Genomic DNA, 15,643 nt, shown 5'->3' on the forward strand with positions numbered 1-15,643 from the left:
CGAGAACAAACACCCGGCCGCCGCGCTTCTCCGGCCAGTCGGTCCTCCGCGGGCCATGGCCAACGTGTCCAAGAAGGTGTCGTGGTCCGGCCGCGACCTGGACGACGACGAGGCGGCGCCTCTGCTGCGGAGGACGGCGCGGCCCGGGGCGCCGGCCGGCGAGAGCACGCCGCTGTTGAACGGGGCCGGGCCGGCGGCCGCCCGTCAGGTGAGGCCCGTCCGCCGGGAGAGCCCCGGCCCGCGCCTAGTCTCCCCACCGCCGGGAGCCGGCGTCGCAGTGGCGGGCGTGGGTCGGGCCTTCCCCGCCGCTCCGACTCGGGAGTCAGCGGCTCTGGCAGGCGGAGGGTCGCTCACTGGCCGGTGGCTGGCCCTGTGCCTGGCGGGTGGTGACCGGCTCATCGGTGCTTCCATCGTTCCCCCCCGCCCCCCTCCCCGGTGAAGAGGAGGGAATTGAGCCACAGACGGGTGCGGGAACGTGCCCCGGGTCTTCCTTGGCAGATGGCATTTGCTGGCGTCGGAACCTAGGCCCTGGGGTTCTGGAGTCTTGGGAGGAAGCTCTGGGCCGGGTGACTGGTGGGGTTCGAGGAGCAGGCCGAGCTCACCATGACACTGTTTTCTGAGCGCGCACGAGCCTCCGCCTGCCGAGTTTTCTCTTGCAGTGTGGGGCTCTGTGGGCCACCCTTCTCTGCAGGAATCGGTACAGGGCGATCTTAGAAATGACAGATATTTGCACCCAGTTTTCCTTACCAACTAAATGAAATGAGAGCGTGCAGACAGACGCTGTAAGCAACAAGTCAGAGTGGTTGCGGTTTGTTCGCATTAGCGATGCGGTTTGCAAAGTCTTTGCATGCACATACGTGTGTTGTGTTCATTTTTATTTGATGGCTGTTTTTATGCGTTGTTTGGTCTTATTCTATTTTTGGTATTGTTCTGTTCAGTATCTGTCCTTTAAACGTTAGAACGGTCCTTAAAAATTAGGAAGGACACAAGCGTCAGGCTGTTTCTGTAGGGCTTATCTTCAGGTTCCTCCAGTCCCTTGGAAACGCATCAGAGTGAAAGTGCAAGTCTGTTCTTTGGGTGAAATTTTGTCCTGAAATGCTCTCTCTGTGTCTACGTGAGATGTGATCTGAAATGGCTAATTTGGAGGGGAGCCTTAAGGGTGCTTTATTATTTTCTTCTTGGAACGTTATTTTTTCCCTTTAAAAGAAAGTAACCTGGGGTCTACCAAATGGAATTGTAAAACTGGCTTTAAGGGTCGTCAGGTAAAGAGACTGGAAACGGTGAGGTGGTATTTGGGTTTATCTCAGGACCTTGCGTGTCCCACTTCTCTTTGCAAGTAGATACAGGAGTTGGGTTTTTTTTAAGAAGAGCTTTTTGAAGTCTTAAAAAAAAGTCATTCTGTTAAAAAAAAGTTTGCAACTTTTATTGTTCATTTGTGTTTAGCGACAGCCGACTAGTTTCTCTTAAGCAATTAAAAAAGAATTATTATGCACCTACTGTGTGCCCAGGTGCATGCAGTTTGCCTGGAACACGGGTGCAGAAGCAGCTTCCTTCCTACTGGATGTAGGCTCGTGAAGAAACACGCCTGGTGCTCTGTGAAGATTGTGTGAGGGGCCCCAAGGGCAGGAGAGGTCCCATTTGGGTCCAGTCTTGAGGAGTGCAAGACCCTCAGGCGGGCAATAGGTGGGAAAGGATGGAGAGTGTGTTTGAGATCCTCTGTGAGTTTGGAAAGTAGATCGGAGTGGGGAGAGAGGCAGGTCAGACCTGTAGGGGACAGCTGCTGCCTTTGAATTTGGCTTTACTTCAGGGAGAGTTCTGCAGGAAGCTGGAGATTTCAGTCTTCAAGGATCGTAGCCCGTCTTGTGTGGACTGGTGGCAAGGGGGAGGCTGCTCCGCATCCCGGGAGGCAAGCCCCGTGGCCTCTTCTGCCTCAGGGTCCTCCCTGCAGAAAGGTGAATGTGTGTGCTGTGCTGAGCAGTGCCTGTCCCAGCTGGTGGACGGTAGCCACTCTCAGTGGATTAGTATTGGAAACAGCAGCACGAAAGCGACTGTCATTGGGTTATCGTTCATGGGGTGACTCTGCTGGCCGCTGACGGGATTCCTTGATGCCGCTTTCTTGTGGGGAAGGTCTGCTCTGGGCCCACAGGCTGAGTTCGGCACTAGTCACTTCGGCTCTGCAGCAGACGGTGGCCTGTAAGCTGCTGTCAGTCCGGGGCCATTTGAACTAAAATGACAGCCCGGATCAACAACCACCCTACAGGAACGTTCTAGTGAATCAGACGTGGGAGCTCATGGCCACCTCCTGGCCCTTTGGGGTTTGTTGCATCATGTCCAGAGTTGGATGGTGGTGGTGTTGGCGCGAGCGGAGCCTGCCGAGCTCCTGAAGTAGCTGCTCTGGGCAGTGTGTGCCATGTGGCTACCCTGCCAGGCTGCTGAGTGCCCAGCGGGGAGTAGGCACGGCCCCTGGCAGGATAGACTGGTGACTGTCCTGAGCTCAGCCTCCAGCTTCCCAGGAGCAGGCTGTTGAGAGCCACCTGTTGGTTGCTGTTCCCTTTGTCAGGCCCCTGGGCCCGTCGTGCTGGAGTGTGGGGTGATGGTGAGTTACCAGCGAGTCACTGCCATTCTCCCGCTGGGACAAGGAGGGGGTGAGGTCAGCCAGCAAGTCATGGTCATATGTGTGGGCAGTGGGAAGCGGAGCATTTCGAGACCTTATACAGGGAACTCTGAGGCAGAAACAGATGCTCCAGAGGTGGAGGAGTGGGGTATTTACAGTGTTTGTAAATGCAGGACGATTCCAGGGACCTCAGCTTTAGGAAGCTCCACCTGAGACACCTTGGGGCTGGCGGTGGGGGGGGGGGGGCGGTGGTGGTGCGGGTGTAGGACTCTCAGGTTAGTGTTTAGAGTCAGTTCTACAGATCTTGTTTCTCTGGAAACTGGGTTACCTTTGTGTCCTGCCTTGGCGGCTGGAGCCACAGACCATAGCCTGAGAGTGTCAGGGGCGGGTCACCTGTTGTCCTCAATGACCCCTTGAGTTCTCCTCTACAATAAGTGAGCACTCCGTCTTTCTCCTAGGTGGCTCTCAGCACCGGGCTCAGCTCTTCTGGAAGTTCCTCTGCTTCAGTATCCTTGACCTGCCCTCCTCCCTCTCTGTCTCCCTACGCACAGCCTCACTTTGTAGGGTTCAGGCTGGCTGCTGCAGTGCCCTCCCTGAGGGTTCCCCAGATCTGTGTCCCTCCTGCCTTCAGTACCACCTGTGCAGGGTCAGTGGGGGTGGGACAGACCATCGCCTGCAGCAGGGGCATAGACTCGAGAGCTGAGGGACAAGGCTGGGCCCAGGCCTGGACAGAGGGTCCCGAGAGCCCCCTGCTGTACAGCTTAGTCCTTCTCATTGGGGTTCAGCCTGCAGGCCTCCTTGTCCACCTGACCTCACAGGCTTCCTCACGTTTGCACTTACTTTGTTTACGGGCATCTGTGTGCTTGGCCTGGAAGCCTCTGGCTGCTGGAGCCCTCTGTCCTCCGTGCTGAGCGTGGAGCCTGCTAGAACACATAATAGCCCAGCGGGACAGCAAATGGCCTTCAGATTATTTTTAAACTTGGTTTTACTTTGAGTGAAAACGCATAACAAAATTTACCACCTTGACCAGTTTGAAGCGTACAGCTCAGTGAGGTTAGGGGCATTCATGTGTTGTGTAACCAGCCCCGCCACCCGCCCAGGGAACTGGTCCGTCTTGCACAACTGAAACTGTCCCCATGAAACACTCAGCCCAGCCCCTCCTGCCCACCCTTCTACTCTCTGTCTCCATAAACCTGACTGTTCTAGAAATCTCCTGTGCTGTGAGTGGAGTCATATGGTGTTGGTTTTTTTGTGACGGGCTGCTTTCTCTTAGCATAACGTCCCTGAGGCTCGTCCATGTTGTAGCGGATTGCAGAATTTCCTTCCTTTTTAAGGCCAGGAGACTTTGTGTTGCCCGTATGGGCCATGGTAGGTTTATCCATTCATCCGTCAGGGGACACCAGGGCTGCTTCCACCCCTTGGCTGATGTGAATCATGCTGCCATGGGCATGGTGTGCAAGGGTCTCTGGGTTCCCGTTTCCAGCTCTTTTCAGGACACACCAGGGGTCAGATTGCTGGGTCACATGGTCATCCTGTGTTTAATTTTCCAAGGAAGCGCCACACTGCTTTCCACAGCCGCTGCACCGTTGTGCTCCCCCACCCCGGCGTGCAGGGCACCAGCTTCCCCCATCCTCCCCACACACGCTGCTCTGTGGTTTGGCTGGTGGTGTTGAGCACGTTTTCATGTGCTTATTGGCCATGCGTGTGTCACCGTTGGAGACGTGTCTTCAGTCCTTTGCCCACTTTTTTTAACTGGGTTGTTTTTGTTGTTGACTTGTAGGAGTTTTTGACATGTTGTGGATGTAAACTTTCGGGTATGCGATGTGTAGTATGTTCTCCCATAGTGTAGCCTGCCTTCTCGCTCTGTTGTCTCCTCTGACTCACGGAAGTTTCTCAGTGTGATGTGGCCGTCCCTTTTGCATGTACATTTTTAAAATGTTTACAGATAAGTGTGGATTTACAGGAAGTTGACAAGACTATACAGAGAGTGCCCGTGCGCCTTCCCCCAGGTTTCTCCACGGCCTCCGGCCCACAGAATGACAGCACTGAGCTGACAGCGGGATGTCAACGTGGGCATGTGGGCACTTCTCCGCCCTTAAGTCCCGCGTCTGCACCACTGCGGGCAGCATGCAGAGCGCGAGCCTCAGCACGGAGCTCTCTTGTCCAGCCTCTGTGGTCACCCCTCCTGCACCCCGATCTGTTCTTCCCCCGGCCCGACGTTTTGAGTGTCAGGTCTGTGCGGCTGATCACTGTGTTATCTTTTACACACTTTTGGGATTGTCTGCTTTCACTCAGCGTCACACCCCAGAGATTTCGTCCGGGCTCTTGTGCGTGTCAGCAGTTTGAGGACCCGGTATGTAATCTAACCTGTGTTCAAGACAAAGAAACAGACACAGCCGCAAGTCAGTCACTGAGCTCTAAGTAAATAGCTTGTTTCATCACGAAAGATATTTCCTGGAAGATGCTTTTAAAGCCCAGAAAAGAGAAGTGGGGGGAAGGGAGGGGCCTCCACCTCCCGGTCCAGGCTGCTGTCTTGGGATGCAGGCTGCCCTGCCCCGCTCACATTCTCTTTCTCTGGTCAGGCGCTGAGGACCTGTGTCACCTGAGCAAGTGAGTCTGTCGACTAGACCATTCTTATTTTTTTTTCAAGATTTTATTTATTTGAGAGAGAGAGAGCACGAGCAGGGTCAGAGGGAGAAGCAGGCTCCCCACTGAGCAGGGAGCCCGGCACGGGGCTCGATCCCAGGACCCTGGGATCATGACCTGAGTCGAAGGCCGACACTTAACAACTGAGCCACCCAGGTGCCCCTGACCGGACCATTCCTGTCACACCTCTCCTGAGGCTGCAGCCTGGCTCTTGGAAACTGCAGATGTGAGAGGAGATGTGTGATGGGCCCCGACTTTGGGCCCACTTGTTGTGGAGGGATGACTGCCCAGTGTAACCGAGCTTCTTTCCTGATCAGTGGTGGGTGAGATGCAAGTGGCCAGGCTGCCTTTCTCTGTGGCTCCACCTGCTGGGCCGGAGGGCGGGTCACGTTCTCCTGTGCCTCTCACACTTGGACTTTCAGCACTGCCTGGCCTTGCTCCGCTGGGTTTGTCCGTCTTTGCATGGACATTCAAACCTGCCTGCCTGGGTGGTCTGCGTGTACAGACACATCCCCAGGGACGTGCATTTGGTGTTGCTGTGGCCAGGCTGGTGGCCAGGTGGTGGCCCAGCTTACACGTGTCCTGTGTGAGTAGAGGCTACAGCCAGGTCCGGGGCCCCCCTAGCTACCGTTGGGTTGAGAACTGGGATCCCTTGCTAGGCCGGCACACTGGCGAGTAGGGCCAGCCTTCCTGCCCGAGGCTTGGAGCCGCGGAGCCCCACCCTGCCTTTCTCATTGGATTCAGCAGTTTGGGGGCATTGTCAGTGTTTTTAAAGAGAAACCCGTATTTCTCTCCGCACCCCACCCCCCGTGTTACTGGTCCTGAGCGCATCCACGTGGAGTAGAGTGCCCAGCTGTGCACAGGGAGCACGCTGATACCACGTGAGCACGCTGCTCGGAAGCTCCCCTTGTTGTGGGGCGAGCATGTGCCGCTGTAGCTGAGGTAACGGGAGGGGGGGGCGGGGGGGGTGTTGGGACGACCATGTTCACTGTAGGCGCCTGTCTCTGGCAGTTAGTAAGTTAAGCACAGTGAAAGGTTAGGGCAATAACTGGTAACAAAGTAGAACAATTGTAGCAATATACCCTCACCCGTGCTCCTGTGGGGGTGTGAGGTGGCAAATGCCCATGTGATGGTTTCAAGTGAGGAGAGCGGCCCCTTGTGATGCAGCACGAGGAGACTGCTGACCTTCTGACCACACGGCAGGAGGACGGTCATCTGCTTCCTGCTGACCACATGCGCCCAAAGCCTTGGAGCAGGGGGACGATTATAGCATTTGTTCTCATTGCTGCGGCAGGTTTTCCACCGTGTGCAGAGCCAAACGGCAGGGCGCCCAGCCCCACCTGCACTTAAGAGAAACCACCGGTCATGTTTCCCCGTGGCATCTGGGACCTACTGACCCTGAAACGTGTTTTTCTGAAATGCAAAGGTGGCAGGTGCCTGCGTTCTGCCTCCTAGGCCTCTGCCATGGCCGTGTGGTGCTGCTTGTCTTCTCCGGTGGCTGGCGGCAGTGTGGCCACGTGCCTGGAGGGCCTGCCTGGAGGCCGGGCACAGCTCCCCGCCTGTTGGAGCTCCTCAGTCTCATGATGAGGGGATACGGGAAGTGGGTGGGGTGGGGGAGCCTGGAGGATGCTGGCGTGGGCACCCTGCAGCTCTTGGTCCCCAGGGCTGGCAGGTGTCTGCAGTCTCAGCCGTGCCTTAGGCTAAGGGAGGGGAGCGGGGCCTCTGGGGTAAAGAAGGCCTGGACTCATGCAGAGTCTGGACCTCTCTGGGGTCCAGCACTGACTGCATGACCTATGACTGAGCACCCCACGATTTGTCTTATGCTTCTAGTCACCACGTTCAGCATTTTTCCGGATTGGACAGATGAGCAACGTGGAGCTGGACGATGAGCTGCTTGACCCGGTGAGTAGTAGACTCATTCCCCATCCTTTCAGTTCTCAGCGCCTACCCGCCCCCAGGAAGGACGAGGCCTGCTCTTGTGGAGGTGCCAAGCAGAGCGCAGGCAGTAAACGCCCAACAAGAAGGTGGTGGACGACAAGCAGGGCCATGCAGAGCAGGAGGGCAGGTGTGGGCAGTCCTGTGCAGAGCGGGAGGGCGGGTGTGGGCAGTTCCGACTGGAGTGGGAGGGCAGGTGTGGGCAGTCCTGTGCAGAGCGGGAGGGCAGGTGTGGGCAGTTCCGACTGGAGTGGGAGGGCAGGTGTGGGCAGTCCTGTGCAGAGCGGGAGGGCAGGTGTGGGCATTTCCGACCAGAGTGGGAGGGCAGGTGTGGGCATTTCCGACCAGAGTGGGAGGGCAGGTGTGGGCAGTTCCGACCAGAGTGAGAGGGCAGGTGTGGGCAGTCCTGTGCCAAGCGGGAGGGCAGTTGTGGGCTGTTCCATGCGGGGCGGGGGGGGCAGGTGAGGTGTGGGCAATTCCGTACAGAGCGGGGCCGGGGGGGATACAAAATGAGGAGTAGACCATGGGGCCACCAGAGCCTGGGCGACCAAAGAAGTTGGTTCTGAGGGTCCGTGTCCCCTGAGGCTGAGCCAGGTGAGCAGAGATGGGACAAGTGCATCCCAGGAGGGAGCACAGAGCCTGTCCTGTGGAAATGCAGGAAGCAAGGCCAGGGGAGCAGGCACCATGTGTGGGAGAGGGGCCCTGAGTGGGCTGGAGGTGAGCTCTGGGGACAGGGATCTCAGGGGTCAGGGGCCTTTGGACAACATGATATCCTCTTCTCCCGCCCCCGTGCCACGCTGTCTGGCAGCTACTGGGGAATGTTTCCTGAGCCTGCCGTGCTCTCCAGCCTTGCATGTGATTTCCTCCTCAGGGTTTTGTAGTTCGGACCTGCGTCCCTCTCATGCCCGGTGATGGCCAGTTGATCTTTCCTGTGCTGGTGGCCATGCATGTGTCGTCTTTGCAGAAACGTCAGTTCAGATCCTGTACCACTTTAATTGGGTTGTTTGTGTTTTTATCATCAGGTTATAAGAGTTCTTTGTACATTAGATGTACATTGCTCATCATGTACGAAATCTGCAAAAAGATTCTTGTGTTCTTTGGGTGGTCTCACTTTCTCAGTTTCCTTGGAAGCACAAAACCTTTTATTTATTTTTTTTAGAGAGTAGGTAGGTGGGGCAGGGGCAGAGGGAGAGGGAGAGAGGGAATCTTAAGCAGGTTCCACGCCCAGCACAGAACCTGACTTGGGGCTCAGTCCCATGACCCTGAGATCACGACCTGAACCGAAATCAAGAGTCAGACGCTCGACCAAGGGAGCCACCCAGATGCCCCACAAAAACTTTTAATTTTGATGAAGTCCTGTTGACTGTGTTGTTGCTGTGCTTTTGGTGTCGTATCTAAGAAGCCACTGCCCAGTCCAGGGTCATAAAGATTCTCTTCTGAGAATTCTGTAATTTTAGATCTTCTGTTTCTTTTTCACTAATTTTGTCTGGTGGAAGACAAGGGTACTGTTTCATTTGTGTATGGGTGTCCAGTTTTCCAGGACCATTTCTCAGAAAAAAACACTCTGCCTAATGAGTCGTCTTGGCAAATGTCAGAAAATCAGTTGGCTGTAAACGTGGGGGTTTCTCCCAGGGCTCTGCTTCCACTGATCCCCACGTGTGTGCTTGTGTCAGGGCCACACCGTCTGGAGGACTAGAGCTTCTGTGGTGAATTTTGAAACCAGGAAGTGAGAGTTCTCCAGCTTTGTTTTCCTTTTTTTTTTTTTTTTAAAGATTTTATTTATTTATTTTGAGAGAGTGCATGAGCATGACCAGGGGGAGCAGCAAAGGGAAGGGAGAAGCAGGCTCCTGGCCAAGCAGGGAGCCGGATGCAGGGCTCGATCCCAGGACCCTGGGATCATGACCTGAGCTGAAAGCAGACGCTTAATGACTGAGCCACCCAGCCACCCCTGTTCTCCTTTTTCAAGGTCATTTTGACTGCTCAAGACCCCTTGCATTTCCATGTGGTTTTAGGACCAGCATGTCCATTTCTTCAAGGACGCCAGCTGGGGCTTCATGCTTAGTCTTCTGACCCGCGAACACAGTGTCTTTCCATTTATTCACATCTCCTGTTCCTCTCAACAGTGTTTTGTGGTTTTCAGCGCACACATCTTATATTTTTCCGTTGAATGTATTTGAGGAATAAATTTTACTTACTTTATTCTTGACGCTGTTGTGCATGCAGTTTTCTTAATTTCATTTCTGGCTGTTCCTTGCAGGTGTGTAGAGAAGCCTTTGATTTTTGCATATCAATCTCATATCCTTCAATCTTAATGCGTCATTCTAATAATTTTTTTAGTGTATTTTTGGGGATTTTGTGTATATGAGGTCATGTCATCTGCAAATAGTGAGTTTCATTTCTTCCTTTTCATTCTGGATGCCTTTTATCTCTTCTTGCCCACCTTCCCTGGTAGGACCTCCCGGACCTTGTGGAGTGGGCGGGGCCGGAGCAGGTGCCCCTTGTCTTGTTCCTGATCTTAGGGGAGAAGCTTCAGTCTCTCACCATCGAGTGGGATGCTCGCCGCGGGGTTTTCCTAGACGCCCTCATCAGGTTGAGGAGGTTCCTTTCTGTTCTTTGTGACGTATTTTCGTCATGAAGGAGTGTTGAATTTTTATTAGATCCTTTTTCTGAATCTGTTGAGGTGATCGTGAGGATTTTGTCCTTTATTCTGTTGAAATGGTATTGAGCTGTTTTTACTCACAACACTGCAGACACCAAATGTGTGGGTTTTCCTCGGCAAGCAATTTTCCAGTTCTCTGCAGACATCAACTGAGTGTCCTACAATTTAACTCAATTCTGACACTATCTGCCTGGCATGAATGCAGACCCCCCTTCCCCCAGGCTGAAGGCCCCATTCCATGAATTCGCCACCACGTCCATGCTGTCACCAGCTGTAAGTTCTCACAACCCCCTTCTCAAGTGCCATAATTTGCTAGAAGGCTTACAGAACTCAGGGAAATACCTTACTTCAGTTACCGGTTCATCATCAAGGCTGACTCGGGAACAGCAAATGGAAGACACCCACAGGGTGGGTAGGGAAGGAGCACGGAGCTTCCAGGCCCTGCCCCTTGCCAGGCAGTGCCACCCTCCCCCTCCTGGCACCTCCATGTGCCCGGAGGCTCTGGGACCCCTTCATTTCGGGTTACAAAGACGTGGTTGATGAGATCATTGGTCGAGGGTGTTGGGCTCAGTCTCCAGCCCCTCCCCCTCCTCAGAGGTCACAGGTCAGGGTGTGGAGCTGAGAGTTCCACCCTCTAGTCAGCCTTGGTCTCTCTGGCTAGCATCCCCCACCTGTGTCCAAGCACACATAAAACACCCTCCAGAGAGGCTGCAGGATTTCAGAGTCGGGTGCCAGCACCTGGGACGTGCATTAATAACGTATTTCTCACGGTTCCACAAACATGATGTCATTCGATTTTCGGATGTGTCGCTGGGATAAACCGAGGGACCCAATTTCCTGGCACCTTTTCTGGGACATGTGTCTGCATTCTTGAAGGGCGTGGGCCTACACTTCCAGAGTCCTGGAAGGCTTCGTGGGATGGACGGACATCTGCCCCCTCCCCTTCCCATTCGTGCTTTGTTCCCACATGTGCAGGCTGTCAAGTGTGTGGCTCTGCCTCTTCCTTCTGCAGGAGATGGACCCCCCTCACCCTTTCCCCAAGGAGATCCCGCACAATGAGAAGCTCCTGTCCCTCAAGTACGAGGTGGGCCTTCTCCCTCTGCACCCCCATCCCACGCAGCCCCTGGGCCCCTTGTCCCCCTGCCCACCTCCACCTGCTGTGAACCCGGAGCGTCGGGGTCAGCCCTGCGTTGTGTGTGCTGTCCTGCAGAGCTTGGACTACGACAACAGTGAGAACCAGCTGTTCCTGGAGGAGGAGAGGCGCATCAACCACATGGTGAGTCTGGGCTGCAGTGTCCTCGCAACGCGCCCTGCTTACCGGGCTGGGCACAGCCATCTCCCGCTCCCTCTGTAGTCCTCGAGCCTCTGATTCTGGAGCCACCATTCATTCTACTGGTTTGTGTCCTGGAGCCAGAGATGCCAATACAGGACACAGGGTGGGAGTGGGTGTGTTGGGTGTGATGGGAAAGGACATGCAGAGTCGGGTGCCTGGGCTGTCAGTCACCAATTGTGAGCTGGTTGGGAAGGCCCACTGCCTCTGAGACGTTGACCAGAGGCTACCTCCCCAGGATGCAGGGTCCCGCACGCGGCATGCTGTTGCTGGTGGTGGCCTGCAGAACCCCAGGGGCTGGTCGCACCGTCTCCAGAGTGGCCTGTGAGCAGAGACCACCCCCACTGCACCTGCTTCTGATGGTTGCCCTCCCCATAGGCCTTCCGGACGGTGGAGATGAAGCGCTGGGTCATCTGTGCCATGATTGGGATCCTCACGGGCCTTGTGGCCTGCTTCATTGACATCGTGGTGGAGAACGTGGCTGGCCTGAAGTACAGGGTCGTCAAGGACAGTATCCTTTGTCCCCAGCACAGAAGGGGGCACGGGCTCCGCCGCAGAACACCCTGGTCCCTGGAGGGGCCAGCGGTGAGGCCTCTGAGCCGGGCGTGTTTGCCAGCCACATGGGGGAGGCGTGGCTGCGTGGTGGTGTCTCGCGCCCAGGATGGCGCTCTGGGCTCAGGAGGCCGGGCTGCAGGAGTGTGGCAGGCAGGCCAGGGGTGAAGCTGCCACTTGTCCTTGATGAGCGCCAGATATCGACAAGTTCACAGAGAGAGGCGGGCTCTCCTTCTCCCTCTTGCTGTGGGCCACACTGAATTCCGCGTTCGTGCTCGTGGGCTCTGCGATCGTCGCCTTTGTGGAGGTATGGCCACCAAGAGGTCACAGCAGGGGTTCCTGTGGGTTGGAACCCTGACTCCTGCCGGCGAGCTTCGCGTGGCTACACTGGCGGGGCCTCTGGTGCAGGCGTTAGGTGTGCAAAGCAGAAGGCGCCTGGGTCCCGTGGTGCCACTCCTGCCCCGCGCAGCAAGGACTGGGGGGTGTGCCCAGGCCGTGCAGGGCCTCAGCAGCAGGGCTGGTCCAGGTGGAAGGGAGCACCCCTTCTTTCCGGGACTTCTCCCAGAAGCCTCTGTTCCTGTGGCCTGCCTCTTGGCTTCTCCCTTGTCATGGGTGTAGCATCTGGAAGCTTCTATCTGCAGTGCAGTGTGATGCCCCCCTACTTCCCTTTGGGGACACTGGGCCTCCTCTGCTCCATTCCCGACCCCTCCCATGGCCTGTTCCCCACTACTCCCCATCATCACTGCCTCTGGAATGGGGAGAAGTGGGAACCCCTCCATGGGCAGCTGTCCCCTGCTCGGGCACCGCGTGGCCATGTCCACCTGGGCCAGTGTGGCCTTAGCACGGCCTCTCTCTCCTTCCAGCCGGTCGCCGCTGGCAGTGGGATTCCCCAGATCAAGTGCTTCCTCAATGGGGTGAAGATCCCCCATGTGGTCCGGCTCAAGGTGAGGCCTGGAGCGGGTGCTGGGCTGGGTGCTGGGCTGGGCTCTACCGATTTGCCTCCCAGCACCTCTGGGACTTGGCCTCGCTCACTCCCTGTGCTGCCCATGAGCATGTGTGTGCATTTCACATAAACTTTCTTTGGAAGGGGGTAAAATTTTCTCTTACGTGTTTTAAATTATGCACACGTGCTTAAATGGGGCGTCTGCTGTGATCACAAGCTGTGTGGAACGCGTAAAGTTCTGCATGGTGGTTACTATCTCAGGAAGAGAAAGGCTCTGTTAGAGTGGTAGATATACTTACTGTGAGGTTTTTCCTGTTATTATAGTTTTTTTTTTTTAAAGAATTTATTTATTTGAGAGAGAGAGAGAATGGGAGATAGAGAGCACGAGAGGGAAGAGGGTCAGAGGGAGAAGCAGACTCCCTGTTGAGCAGGGAGCCCGATGTGGGACTCGATCCCAGGACTCCAGGATCATGACCTGAGCCGAAGGCAGTCGCCCAACCAACTGAGCCACCCAGGCGCCCCCTGTTATTATAGTTTTCTTTGATATTCATTACACTTAACATTCTCGGTAATGCCCCGTTTCTGAGGAGATGGGGGTGTCAGGAGCATGGTTCCTCGATGGTCATTTCCAGGTGTTGGGTTGGCCCGTCCGGGGCGGGATGCTCCTGGGGTCTGCAGCTGTACACCAGGGGTGCAGGACCGGTGGTGACAGCCTGAGGGAGCAGGGCGGCCTCGGGGAGGGCCTGTGCCCGCCACACACAGCAGGGTCCACCCTGGTAGGCACAGGGTTAGCAGATAAACCTGGTATGCGTCCAGAGGAGCAGGACTTGCTGCTTTCGGCTCTCTGGGGCACATGTCTTCTCGGGATAGAAAATTGGAAGGTTCGCAAAAGCAGGAAAGAATCGGCCCGAAGCCCAGCACCGAGGATGCCCACTGTGTGCTGGCCCTAGTGCGCACCTTCCTCTGTCTCATGGGTTTGGAGCTGGGCGCATAGTCTGGATCGCTTCGCGGACACAGTTTTGCTACACGTTCTCAGACTGTGTGTGGCCTTTAATCAGAGACTCGACATACCTTCCTTTGTGTTCTAGACCCTCGTGATCAAAGTGTCTGGTGTGATCCTGTCCGTGGTGGGCGGACTGGCAGTGGGAAAGGTAATGGAGCCCTGCTCACGGCCTGTGACCCAAGGCCACTTTGTTCTCTTGGAGCCATGCTTATCTTGAGGGCGGCTGTCCTGTGCTTCTAGGAGGGGCCGATGATTCACTCGGGCTCTGTGATCGCCGCCGGGATTTCCCAGGGGAGGTCAACGTCGCTGAAGCGAGATTTCAAGGTGAGTGCTCTTCTCCCAACGTGGACAACCCCAGCATCCCCAGGAGGCTCTGCTGGGACCATGGTCTCGCCCAAAGGCGCGTGAGCCTCGGAGGAGGTCAGGAGCGGCTCACGTGCAGATTGAAGCTGCTTTGTTTTCAGTTTGTAGCGTTTCCCTCAAAAGCCAGCGTTCTGATGGGTGTTGCACTGACTTTACGTGGGAGTTCAGAGACGTTTGCGGTTTTTACAGAACACTCTTGTGTTTTTACGTCAAGATCATGTTTTCAGTGGCTTGTTTATTTGGCCTTTGTCCCATCTCCCGCGGGGTTTTGAGTCGTGTGATGGGTCTCTGGCGCGGTCTGAAGGTTCCTCATCATCTCGAGCCTCCTTTCTTGGCTGTTGGCCTGTGAGGGCGCGTTCAGTGTGTGCTGCTGCATCTGTTCTGTGGTCTTCGTGAATCCACGTCAGTGGACCGTCCGGAGGCCCGTCTGTGTCCCCTGTCCCTTTCCCTCGGTCCCTGTCTCCATGGTGCTCACCAACCTTGCCGCGCTCTGAAGGGAGCGCCCTTGGGGAAGCTGGCTGAAGCGTCTTCCCTTGTGTCCCCATTGCAGATCTTTGAGTACTTCCGCAGAGATACGGAGAAGCGGGACTTTGTCTCAGCGGGAGCTGCGGCTGGCGTGTCTGCCGCATTTGGAGCCCCCGTGGGTGAGGGGGATGGCTGCACGGGGAGGCCGCGGTCCCTCCTGTGTGGAGGAGGGGTCTTGGTATTTGCTGACTCTCAGTACAGGGTGAGGGTGCAGGCGCGTTCCCCCGACAGGCCCGGGGGCTGCCTCTGCCAGTCTTGGTGTCCCAGGGTCGTGGGGTGTGAGGCTGCATGGGGGCGGGCTCCCCTGTGTGTCCTGGGGAGCACATCCAGGCTGGGCTGCTTCCGTTCCAGGTGGGGTCCTGTTCAGCTTGGAAGAGGGTGCCTCCTTCTGGAACCAGTTCCTGACATGGAGAATAGTAAGTGCCTGCAGAGGGCCGCTTCGTCGTGGAGGTCAGGCCATGCTGTCCCCTGGGCTCTCTGATCTGCTGTGCGGGGAGCCGTGCCCCCACAGGGCTGCTATGTCCGGCTCTGCCCATCGCTCAACCTGAGCTGCTCACTGTCCTCCCACCACATGTGCCTCCCCTGTCGGCCGTGGGCTTTGTTTGCACCCTGTTGTCTTCCTCATCGGGCTCCCCAGAGCACGCTGCTCACCTCTTCCCTCGGCTCCATCACTGGCTTGGCGCTGACACTTAATCCAGACAAGGCTGCAAAGCGTTCACCCAGCCATGAGGGGCTGGGCACCTCCTGAGTGACGGGAGGGGAGGGTCCCCCTTCAAACCCCCTCAAGCCCGCAACCCCCTCCTGGCTCCCCGGACCCCCCAGCCCCGGGGCTTCAGCTGGGTGGGCTTAGTTCTGATGGCACTTGTGTTCCTCTCTGCCCACAGTTCTTTGCTTCCATGATTTCCACTTTTACCCTGAATTTTGTCCTGAGCATTTACCACGGAAACATATGGGACCTGTCCAGCCCAGGGCTTATCAATTTCGGAAGATTTGACACAGAGGTAATATGCTGTGGTTTCTTGTTCTCTCTTTCTCCGGCTGGGGCCATGGCCATGTACTTAAAGTTCATCCTG

The 15,643-nt window shown here is 56.1% G+C and overlaps 1 protein-coding gene across 4 annotated transcripts in view; it reads left to right on the plus strand.

Annotated features, from left to right (window-relative positions):
• Window positions 1–15,643, plus strand: part of CLCN7 (chloride voltage-gated channel 7) — a 24,573-nt gene continuing 8,930 nt past the window's right edge. Inside the window, exons 1-12 of one of the 4 annotated variants that reach the window (XR_003209432.2) lie at window positions 1–208; window positions 7,091–7,162; window positions 10,867–10,938; window positions 11,065–11,130; window positions 11,563–11,695; window positions 11,934–12,043; window positions 12,600–12,680; window positions 13,768–13,830; window positions 13,923–14,006; window positions 14,596–14,689; window positions 14,922–14,986; window positions 15,455–15,571. Coding sequence is in view for 2 of the 4 variants with exons in the window: in XM_025877072.2 (XP_025732857.1) it covers window positions 56–208; window positions 7,091–7,162; window positions 10,867–10,938; window positions 11,065–11,130; window positions 11,563–11,695; window positions 11,934–12,043; window positions 12,600–12,680; window positions 13,768–13,830; window positions 13,923–14,006; window positions 14,596–14,689; window positions 14,922–14,986; window positions 15,455–15,571 (1,110 nt within the window). In the remaining 2 variants the exon portion in view is untranslated. The remainder of the gene's footprint in view (window positions 209–7,090; window positions 7,163–10,866; window positions 10,939–11,064; window positions 11,131–11,562; window positions 11,696–11,933; window positions 12,044–12,599; window positions 12,681–13,767; window positions 13,831–13,922; window positions 14,007–14,595; window positions 14,690–14,921; window positions 14,987–15,454; window positions 15,572–15,643) is intronic. The other 3 variants (XM_025877072.2, XR_003209433.2, XM_025877075.2) reach the window with 3 other exon arrangements.

This window comes from Callorhinus ursinus, unplaced genomic scaffold (genome assembly GCF_003265705.2).
Source record: "Callorhinus ursinus isolate GAN/ISIS: 27379988/994484 unplaced genomic scaffold, GSC_fseal_2.0 scaffold13, whole genome shotgun sequence".
Classification (NCBI taxonomy): Eukaryota; Metazoa; Chordata; class Mammalia; order Carnivora; family Otariidae; genus Callorhinus; species Callorhinus ursinus.